This window comes from Scyliorhinus canicula, chromosome 28 (genome assembly GCF_902713615.1).
Source record: "Scyliorhinus canicula chromosome 28, sScyCan1.1, whole genome shotgun sequence".
In the NCBI taxonomy this organism is placed as follows: domain Eukaryota; kingdom Metazoa; phylum Chordata; class Chondrichthyes; order Carcharhiniformes; family Scyliorhinidae; genus Scyliorhinus; species Scyliorhinus canicula.
In genome coordinates this window covers 18,534,534-18,545,987 of record NC_052173.1, presented here as the reverse complement: position 1 = coordinate 18,545,987, position 11,454 = coordinate 18,534,534, and the positions used below count along the sequence as shown (strand labels likewise).

General features: G+C 44.5%; 1 protein-coding gene across 1 annotated transcript; it reads left to right on the top strand.

Moving 5' to 3' along the window:
* Positions 1 to 7,616: 7,616 nt before the first annotated feature.
* LOC119958109 (tubulin alpha-1C chain) lies at positions 7,617 to 11,163 on the top strand. Its single transcript, XM_038786338.1, has 4 exons — positions 7,617 to 7,804; positions 9,454 to 9,676; positions 9,819 to 9,967; positions 10,082 to 11,163. Exons 1-4 carry the CDS (start codon positions 7,802 to 7,804, stop codon positions 11,054 to 11,056), a joined length of 1,350 nt encoding a protein of 449 aa, XP_038642266.1. The 5' UTR covers positions 7,617 to 7,801; the 3' UTR covers positions 11,057 to 11,163.
* The last annotated feature ends 291 nt before the right edge of the window (positions 11,164 to 11,454 follow it).

The following is an 11,454-nucleotide window of genomic DNA, read 5'->3' as shown; positions in this document are numbered from 1 at the left end:
TGAATCATAGGATCGTAAAACAGAACAGCACAAAAGGTAGCCATTTGGCCCATCAGGACTGTGCTGGCCCTTTCAAAGGACAAATGCTCAATCTAAACTCCTGCCCTTTCCACATAGCCCCGCAATTTATTTCTCCTTCAAATATTTATCCAATTCCTTTATGGAATATACTACTGAATCTGTATCTACCACCCTATCAGGCAGTGCATTCTAAATCCTATTGCATAAAACACATTTTTCCTCATGCCACCCCTGCTTCTTTAGCCAGTTACCTTGAGTCTGTGTCCTCTAGTGGGCGGCACGGTGGCACAGTGGTTAGCCCTGCAGCCTCACGGCACTGAGGTCCCGGGTTCGATCCCGGCTCTGGGTCGCTGTCCGTGTGGAGTTTGCACATTCTCTCCATGTCTGTGTGGGTTTCACCCCCACAACCCAAGGATGTGCAGGCTAGGTGGATTGGCCACACTAAATTGCCCCTTAATTGGAAAAGAAATTGAATTGGCTATTCTAAATTTTTTTTAAAGTCTGTGTCCTCTAGATATTGGCTTTGAGCTACTGGAAAATTTCTATTTATTTACTTTATCTAAACACTTTATGATTTGAGCCACCTCGATCAAATCTCTTTGGGTGGCTCGGTACCACAGTAGTTAGCACTGTTGCTTCACAGCTCCAGGGTCCCAGGTTTGATTCCCGGCTTGGGTCACTGTCTGTGTGGAGTCTGCACGTTCTCCCCGTGTCTGTGTGTTTTTCCTCCGGGTGCTCCGGTTTCCTCCCACAAGTCCCAAAAGACGTGCTGTTAGGTGAATTGGACATTCTGAATTCTCCTTCTGTGTCCCCGAACAGGTGCCGGAATGTGGCGACTAGGGGCTTTTCACAGTAACTTCATTGCAGTGTAGGGGGCAGCACAGTGGTGCAGTGGTTAGCACTACTGCCTCACAGCACTGAGGTCCCAGGTTCAACCCAAAAGATGTGCAGGGTAGGTGGATTGGCCACGATAAATTACACCTTAATTAGAAAAAATGAATTGGATACTCTAAATTTATTTTCAAAAACTTCATTGCAGTGTTAATGACAATAAAGAAGATTATTATTATTTTAGCCTTCTCTGCTCTGGGGAGATCAACCCTGGCTCCTCCATTCTATCCACGTGTCTGTAATCCCTCATAGGTACATAGAAGATAGGAGCAGGAGGAGGCCTTTTGGCCCTTCGAGCCTGCTCTGCCATTCATCACGATCATGGCTGATCATCCAGCTCAATAGCCTAATCCTGCTTTCTCCCCATAGCCTTTGATCCCATTCTCCCCAAGTGCTATATCCAGCCACCTCTTGAATATATTCAAAGTTTTAGCATCAACTACTTCCTGTGGTAATGAATTCCACAGGCTCACCACTCTTTGTGTGAAGAAATGTCTCCTTATCTCTGTCCGACATGGTTTACCCTGAATCCTCCGGCTGTGACCCCTGGTTCTGGACACACTCATCATTGGTAACATCTTTCCTGCATCTACCCTGTCTAGTCCTGTTAGAATTTTATAAGTCTCTGAGATCCCCCCTCATTCTTCTGAACTCCAGCGAGAACAATCCCAACCTAGTCAATCTCTCCTCATATGACAGACCCACCATCCCTGGAATCAGTCTGGTAAACCTTCGCTGCACTCCCTCGAGAGCAAGAACATCCTTCCTCAGAGAAGGAGACCAAAACTGCAGACAATACTCCAAGTGTGGCCTCACCAAGGCCCTGTACAATTGCAGCAAGACATCCCTGCTTCTATACTCAAAACCTCTTGCAATGAAGGCCAACATACCGTTAGCCTTCTTTACCGCCTGCTGCACCTGCATGCTTACCTTCAGTGAATGGTGCACAAGGACACCAAGGTCCCACTGCACACTCCCCTCTCCCAATTTACAACCATTCAGGTAATAATCTGCCTTCCTGTTTTTGCTTCCAAAATGAATAACCTCGCACTTATCCAAATTATACTGCATCTGCCATTGATTTGCCCACACACCCAACCTGTCCAGATCTTGCTGTAGGATCCCTGCATCCTCGTCACAATTCACCCTCCCAACTAATTTGGTATCATCTGTAATCTTTGCGATGTTACATTTTGTTCCCTCATCCAAATCAACTTAAAGACAAACAATTGTTAAAAAATTAGTAACTTAAGTTTGGTTAAAAAGGAATGAAATGATAGGTCAAAATTTAAAACAAAGGGCGATGATCGACAGATAAGATTGCTCTCCTGTTGATTAAGCTTTTTAACCTATACACATGTGGGAGATTGACAAAACAATTGCTTTAGGTGACTCAGGTGGTGATACTGTAGATTCAACTCTTGCCTTTTACCTTTGTAACTAGTGCAGAAAGCCAGCTGGGATTGATGGTTGAAAATCTGCTTTACATGGGGCTACACGTGGGGCCACACATAAAAGTGCCTCTCATTGGCATTAAATTGATATTCATACTCAAGGGGTTTTTACCTTTAATGCTTTATTTGGTCATGTTGCCTGACTTTCCAGCATTTTACAGTGCTAAAATGATTCTTCAATTGGGGTGAGGCAAGGGGTTTGATCTGCATAAATATGGGAAGCCAATGCATCTCAAGTTCCCACATCCCAACTCAGAAGCACCAAAATAAAAATGCCTTCTAAATATCTACAGGATAGCTGGTATGGAAAATGGCCACATTGCTGCAGCCATGGTGCGGTTATTGGATTGGATTGGATTTGTTTATTGTCACGTGTACCGAGGTACAGTGAAAAGTATTTTTCTGCAAGCAGCTCAACAGATCATTCAGTACATGGGAAGAAAAGGGAATTAAACAAAATTCAAGAAAATACATGATAATACATAATAGGGCAACACAAGATATACAATGTAACTACATAAGCATTGGCATCAGATGAAGCAGACAGGGGTCAGTCAATAAGAGGGTCATTTAGGAGTCTGGTGACAGTGGGGAAGAAGCTGTTTTTGAGTATGTTCGTGCGTGTTCTCAGACTTCTGTATCTCCTGCTCGATGGAAGAAGTTGGAAAAGTGAGTAAGCTGGGACATGGGAGAGCTTGTTGCTGACACTGGGGTGCTGGACTGAAAGTTTCCAAAGTGCTAAAATCTCTCATGTTGGGCACAGAAAGAACATAATATATTGGTTAAAAAAACGTGTATAATGAATTGCTGCATTGTTATAGTTACTGGGTTCCATATCACACTGGCAGAGGTGAGGGCTGTCATGGCTATTGACAGGGTTGCCAAGCCTTTTGAGAGGTTATCAGCCATGACATGTGGCCAATGTTAAAGGAAATACTTGAATTGGTTTATAGTGTCTCGGACCTACATATGCACTCCTGGGCTGATTATGTAAAAATATCACATTGATGTACCCTTATTTTAGTACTCTAATGGCACATTAGTACAATGAGCACACCTCAATCATTCTAATAAAGGCACAGTGTTATTACTACTCAATTGAAGATTGCACCACTTCAGATAGTTCTTCCCGGATTACCTTTTAATGAATGGATTTGAATGGATTCCAGTATTTACCATTCATACAACAGCAGGTTTGTGTCTCCAAAATCAAGCAACAGAAGGTCCTTAAACCATCTTAAAATAGGTCTCAAAATGTTGCTTCAACCTTTTAACAATGAAAGAAATGATCAATTTAATATAATATTTTTAGGAATAGTGGTGTGATCACATTGTGGACAGCTTTGCAGGAGTGCCTGACAGCCCAAATGAATATATTTTGGTTCTATCACAGAACAGTGCTTGAACCATATGCAAACTATTTGCCTTTCAAATAAATTTGTTGCATTCCAGGCACATCCTGCCTCATGCTGGACTGTAGTTCAATGCTTACTGGCTGCTCTCCAGTACCTCATCTAAGTGCCCATTAGCCATGAATGTTGGAAGGCTATTTAACCAGGAAAGGTACTCAGCTTCCAGTTTCTAGTTGGGCGGGATAGCATCATTGGATAGTAATCAAGTGAAAATTCTGACTTATCTCTCTCCAGTACAATGACATCAAAGTTAATTATAAAAGCAAAATGCAGATGCAGTATGCAGTGAGTTTGCGGATGACACAAAGATTGACCGGGTGGTTAACAGTGAGGTTCAGTGTCTTGGGTTACAGGAAGGTATGGATGGGATGGTCAAATGGGCAGATAAGTGGCAGATGGGATTTAACCCTGAAAGTTGTGACGTGATACACTTTGGAAGGAGAAATTTGACAAGGATGTATTCAATGAACGGCCTGACACTGGGACGTTCTGAGGAACAAAGGGACCTTGGTGTGTTTGTCCATAGATCTCTGACGGCAGAAGGGCAGGTTAATAGGGTGTTGAACAAGGTGTATGGTACACTTGCCTTTATCTTTTTTTGATAAATTTAGAGTACCCAATTCATTTTTTCCAATTAAGGGGCAATTTAGCATGGCCAATCCACCTACTCTGCACATCTTTGGGTTGTGGGGGCGAAACCCACGCAGACACGGGGAGAATGTGCAAACTCCACACGGACAGCGACCCAGAGCCGGGATCGAACCTGGGACCTCAGCGCCGTGAGGCACACTTGGCTTCATCAATCGAGGCATAGATTACAAAAGCAAGGAAGTAGGGCAGCACAGTGGCGCAGTGGGTTAGCCCTGTTGCCTCACGGCGCTGAGGTCCCAGGTTCGATCCCGGCTCTGGGTCACTGTCCGTGTGGAGTTTGCACATTCTCCCCGTGTTTGAGTGGGTTTCGCCCCCACAACCCAAAGATGTGCAGGGTAGGTGGATTCAACACACTAAATTGCCCCTTAATTGGAAAAAAATAAATTGGGTACTCTAAATTTATTTAAAAAAAACAAAAGCAAGGAGGTCATGTTGGAGTTGTATAGAATGTTGGTTAGGCCATAGCTGGAGTACTGTGTGCAGTTCTGGTCACCGCACTATAGGTAGGATGTGATTGCACTGGAGGGGGGTGCAGAGGAGATTCACCAGGATGGTGCCTGGGATGGAACATTTCAGTTATGAAGAGAGGTTGGATAGGCTTGGGTTGTTTTCGCTGGAGCAGAGAAGACTGAGGGGTGACCTGATCGAGGTGTACATGATTGTGAGGGGCATGGACAGGGTGGATAGGGAGCAGCTGTTACCCTTAACAGAAGTTGAAAATGACAGGCAGGAGGTTTAGGGAGGATTTGACGAAAAACATTTTTACCCAGAGGGTGGTGACAGTCTGGAACGCGCTGCCTGGGAGGGTGGTAGAGGCGGGTTGCCTCACATCCTTTACAAAGTACCCGGATGAGCACTTGGCGCATCATAACATTCAAGGCTATGGGCAAAGTGCTGGCAAGTAGGATTAGAGGCCAGGCAAATAGGCTAGGTGTTTTTCATGTGTCGACAGACCTGATGGGCTGAAAGGCCTCTTCTGCACATTTTCTGTGATTATGCAGGAAATCTGAAATTAAAAACAGAAAATGCCGGAAATATTCTGCAGGTCAGGCAATGTCTGTGGAGAGAGAAATAGAGTTATGTTTCAGGTCAATTACTTCTCATCAGAAACTACAGTGCTGTTGGGTGGTTTTCTAGTGGGTATGATAAGAGGATTGAAGGAGACACACACATTTATATTAGCCATTATACGTGAAGAAAAAAAAACACTGCAATTGAAAGGAGGGAAGTTTACTTTACAAATAACTGCCAGTCAATTAAAAATCTGATTAAGTGTATTTGTTGTACTTTTAATCTGCAAGTTTCAGACCTTTGCTGCAAAAGGAAACCTAGAAGATTATTGCTTGGGCAAGAAAGAACATGGCTAAAAAACTTGAGTTGGTCGGAAAAGGAGCATTTTTTAAAAATGGTGAGAGACTGAGAAATGTTGCATTTGGAGGGATCTGGGCGTTCTCATAAACAAATCACAGGAGGTAACCTGCAGGTACAGCATGCAATTAGGAAAGTTAATGGTACGTTAGCCTTTATTACAGTGGGATTAGTGTATACGATTAAAGATATCTTATTGCAATCATACAGGGTCTTGGTGCAATCACACACGGAGTAGTGTTGAGTTTGGTCTGCTGAAAAAAGGAAATGTTTAGCCTTTGAGGAAGTGCAACATAGGTTTACAAAGCTGGTTCCTGTGATTTTTCTATCAGGAGAGATTGAGTTGACCAGGTTTATATTCTCTGGAATTTGGAATTTGGAATTTGGAATTTGGATATCATCCAAACACAAAACATTCTTATCATTGAATCCCTACAGTACAGGAGGCCATTTGGCCCATCGAGTCTGCACCAACCCTCTGAAAGAGCACACTATAACCCCACCCTATAACCCCACCTAACCCTGCACATCTTTGGACTGAGAGTGAACCCATGCACATAGAAGATAGGAGCAGGAGGAGGCCTTTTAGCCTTTGATCCCATTCTCCCCAAGTGCTATATCCAGCCGCCTCTTGAACATATTCAAAGTTTTAGCATCAACTACTTCCTGTGGCAATGAATTCCACAGGCTCACCACTCATTGTGTGAAGAAATGTCTCCTTATCTCTGTCCGAAATGGTTTACCCTGAATCCTCAGGCTGTAACCCCTGGTTCTGGACACACCCATCATTGATAACATCTTCCCTGCATCTACCCTGCCTAGTCCTGTTAGAATTTTATAAGTCTCTATGAGATCCCCCCCTGATTGTTCTGAACTCCAGTGAGAACGATCCCAACCTAGTCAATCTCTCCTCATAGGCGCCGGAATGTGGCGACGAGGGGCTTTTCACAGTAACTTCATTCATGCCAGTTTATGACAAGTGACACGAGTCGGCTTCAATGAAGTTACTGTGAAAAGCCCCTCGTCGCCACATTCCGGCACCTGTTCGGGGAGGCTGGTATGGGAATTGAACCCACGCTGCTGGTCTTGTTTTGCATTACAAGCCAGCTGTCTTAGCCCACTGAGCTAAACCAGCCCCGTGTAGAAGATGTTTCGTTTGGCTGGTGAATGTACCTCTGGGGATCATAGTGTCAGAATGAGGAGTTGGTCATTTAGGACTGTGATAAGGAGAAGAAATCAGCTGTGACAAAGGGTCACCCAGACTCGAAACGTTCTCTCCCTTCTCTCTCCACAGATGCTGTGAGACCTGCTGAGATTGTCCAGCATTGTCTGTGTTTGTTCTTGAAGAAACCTCTAGTGTTGTGAATCTTTGGAATTCACTGCATAGAGAGATTATATTTAAGACAAAGTGACAGATTTTTGGATTTTGGATTTAAAAATTCCCCCTGAATTAGGTAGGAAAGTTAAGGTAAATCAGCCATCACATTGAGTGGGAGTAGCCAGGTTTGAAGAGTCTAATCCTTAATGCTAAGTTCTTAAGAAATGGCTATTTCTTTAATACCCGTAATTGTAACTTATGTAAACGATTTTGGCTAACTAATTTTTAAAAATGTCTTTGTTTTTAGATGCTGGCTCCCAAGCATGAGTGAATAGAGGTGAAACCGGAAGCGGAAGTGCGTGCTGCCAGAGCAGGCCCCCGCCTGTTGCCACATTTCCTTTTTCAGGCATTTTTGTTTGAATTGTCTGGAACAGACGAGTCACGTTTGTGGGCCGCTGTCAATCATCCCTGCTGACCCCGCCCAGGCGGCCATACGTCACTGGCACAGCCCCGCCTCCATTGTGGCGTCAGCCAGCCTATTAAAGCGGCCGCGCCCGCAGTGAAGCGTTAGAGATCTCTTACAGCGACTCCTTGCCGTCTGCTTGTAAGAGCCTAAGCGTAAACGGAGAGGCAAAGTCATTCTTTTTCCTTGGAGGAAAATTTGAAAGAAAGCTAAAAGTGAAAAAATGGTAAGTTCCTTCCTTAGCAGGTTAGTAATGTCGACTGTAAAATGTGGGGGGCGAAAAATGATTTGAATTGGTTTTTGTAATGAATTCCCAGATTAGAAATGAATAGTTTTTCCTGTTTGCTGTCACACCCTAAATGTGAAAGTTGGCCTGGTGTGGCCCGTTTGCCGGGGTTTTGTGCCCGGTGTGTGTGCCTGGGGGGTTTCCCGCCTTTCGGTAACGGTCCCCGGGGCGGCCATTGCTGCTGAGGGAGGGGGAAGGAGTCAATGCCATTCCCTCCTCTCCATCCCCCCTCTCTAACCCAGCATCGGTATAGCCGGGAGAAAGGGACTGAATAGCAGGGAGACACGGGGCAGGATAGCAGCATTCTCCTCTCTGCACCAACTCAAAATGGCGATTAGTCAGCACGAGGCGGGTACAGGGCGGTTTAACGGCAGTAACCCACTCATTGTAACCCACTCATTGTCCTTCCCCTCAAACCCACTGCAAACTCTTCACCAAAACACTGGGGTGAAGGGAGAGTCTGCTGCAATTATCTGGCTGCAACCCTGCAAATTGCAAAGCAATCTCCCTGGGCACCGCCTTTTTTGAAGGGGCTGGCCGTTTGGAGGCGGCTTGTGAACCCGGGCTTGGCGCTTTCCTCTTAACTATTTTTCATTTGCGTCTGGATTTTTTCTCCAGGAGCAGCTGGAGGATGTCCTTGTCTGGAGAGATGATGTCATTTGTAACCCAGTCACATGGCTGCTGATTTGGCATTGGGATGAGATCATGAGGACTGACAATCTGCAACAAAAAAAATGCTGCCTCTTAAACATTCTCCCTTTTTCTCCCGACCACCCCGCCCCTGAACAAAAGCAACCGTTGGTGGCTTTAAAATATTAAAATATTCAATTCATTAATTCCCTCAACCATAAACTGATTGTTTCTTTTCTAAAATCTTCATTTTCCAGTGAGAGTCCATTGCACAAACCCGCCTCCCATCCATTGACTCTGTCTACACCTCCCGCTGCTTGGGGAAAGTGGGCAGCATAATCAAATACCCCTCCCACCCGGCTTACTCACACTTCCACCGGCCAGGAGATACAGAAGAACACGCACGAACAGACTCAAACAGCTTCTTCCCCGCTGTTACCGGACTCCTAAACAACCCTCTTACGGACTGATCTCATTAACACTACACCCTGTATGCTTCATCCGATGCTGGTGCTTAATGAAATGTTGAGCTGCTTGCAGAAAAATGCTTTTAACTGTACCTCAGTACATGTGATAATAAATCCAATCCTAGAGGCTTTTATGTTCCACGCCTATACATTTGCAGGCTGCAAGTAATAATTTGAAATGTAAGTGCAAAATGGTATACTCATTTGCAAATATTTGAACTGCAGCAGTCACAATTCCTCAAAAGAATTGAAGTTGATATTAAAAGTTAATAATGATATGGTAAAAAATTTTCAACATGCAATATGGTAAAAAAAATTCGACATGCAATAAGTTGTAGCTTGGTGTCAATTTTTAGTTTGCTATGATCTTTTAATCTATTTCCCTGTGGTTTTTGCTGGTTTAAACCTGACTTCAGTATTCAGTGTTGTATGCTTTGTAGGCATATGTTTCTTGAATACAGTAAATATTTACACATTCTTTTCCACCCACAGCGTGAGTGTATCAGTATCCATGTTGGCCAAGCTGGAGTCCAGATTGGAAATGCCTGCTGGGAGCTCTATTGCTTGGAACATGGCATCCAGCCTGATGGGCAGATGCCCAGTGACAAGACCATCGGAGGTGGAGATGATTCCTTCAACACCTTCTTCAGTGAAACGGGAGCAGGCAAACATGTTCCACGAGCTGTGTTCGTGGACTTGGAGCCAACTGTCATAGGTAAGTGACATGTGTGATAGTTGCCACAAAAAATGAATTAAAGTGTGATTTTCTGGTTATCCTGATTGCCTTTCATGATTTTACCCCAGGTGTTTGTTGTGTTGTCGTGTGTATCACTAAATTTTCTTTCTGTCCATCCTAGATGAGGTTCGTACTGGTACTTACCGCCAGCTCTTCCACCCCGAGCAGCTTATCACTGGCAAGGAGGATGCAGCCAATAACTATGCCCGTGGGCATTACACAATTGGCAAGGAGATCATTGACCTGGTCCTGGACAGAATCCGTAAACTGGTGAGTCCATTACCTGCTGTGGACAGGTATCCATCGCCATGTGGGGAAGTTAACTGTTGCCACTAGCCATATTTATATACCAGGTAACTGATATTTACAATTTGTCTTCCACAGGCTGACCAATGTACAGGTCTCCAGGGTTTCCTGGTCTTCCACAGCTTTGGTGGTGGCACTGGCTCTGGTTTTACATCCCTGCTGATGGAGCGTCTCTCTGTTGACTATGGCAAGAAATCGAAGCTTGAATTCTCCATCTACCCAGCTCCACAAGTGTCTACTGCAGTGGTAGAACCCTATAACTCTATCCTGACCACTCACACCACCCTGGAGCACTCTGATTGTGCTTTCATGGTTGACAATGAAGCCATCTACGACATCTGCCGACGAAACCTCGACATTGACCGGCCAACTTATACTAACCTGAACCGTCTCATTAGCCAGATAGTGTCATCTATCACTGCCTCACTCCGCTTTGATGGTGCCCTGAATGTTGATCTGACAGAGTTCCAGACCAACTTGGTGCCATACCCCCGTATCCACTTCCCATTGGCCACATATGCACCAGTTATCTCGGCTGAGAAAGCCTATCATGAGCAGCTGACAGTAGCTGAGATAACCAATGCTTGCTTTGAGCCAGCTAACCAAATGGTCAAATGTGACCCCCGCCATGGCAAGTACATGGCCTGCTGTCTCCTTTACCGAGGTGACGTGGTGCCAAAAGATGTCAATGCAGCTATTGCTACTATTAAAACTAAACGTACCATCCAATTTGTGGATTGGTGTCCAACTGGTTTTAAGGTTGGGATCAACTACCAGCCTCCCACTGTGGTACCTGGAGGTGACCTGGCCAAGGTTCAGCGGGCTGTGTGTATGCTGAGCAACACCACAGCTGTTGCTGAAGCTTGGGCTCGCCTGGACCACAAGTTTGACCTGATGTATGCCAAGCGCGCCTTTGTTCACTGGTATGTTGGTGAGGGCATGGAGGAAGGAGAGTTCTCAGAGGCTCGTGAAGACATGGCTGCTTTGGAGAAAGATTATGAAGAAGTTGGTGCTGATAGTGCTGAGGTTGATGAGGAAGGAGAGGAATATTAAATTTTAATAACTTTAATGTTATCTTGTTTGCTTCCTTTATCTGTATTCTAATTCTGTGCCTTTTCTCCTGTGAAACATCTGTTAATAAAGCATGATTTTCAAAGTGACCACTGTATACAGGTCTTTTGATGCACTTAGGATGAACTCCATGCACATTTGGAATTAGCTACTTTGGGGTTTTGTCGCTAAAACATCAAAGAAAGCTGCAACATATGTTGGTCAAACTGAACATAAGAGCTTTATTTAAAATATCAATTTCAAAAGCATTCCCAAGGTGACCACCAATAACCCTATTAACTTCTCAAAACTTTGGATTGCTCATTTCAAGCAAATGCGGCAACTGAATATACTATTGGGCTCAACCTGTAAGTATATTGTGGTAGGTTTCATTGCATGCC

What these genes read in the sequence shown, in the direction of transcription:
- LOC119958109 (XM_038786338.1), top strand. An exon ending in CTTGGAGCCAACTGTCATAG is followed by an intron (nt 9,677 to 9,818) that starts GTAAGTGACATG and finishes TGTCCATCCTAG; the next exon opens with ATGAGGTTCGTACTGGTACT. An exon ending in TGGACAGAATCCGTAAACTG is followed by an intron (nt 9,968 to 10,081) that starts GTGAGTCCATTA and finishes TGTCTTCCACAG; the next exon opens with GCTGACCAATGTACAGGTCT.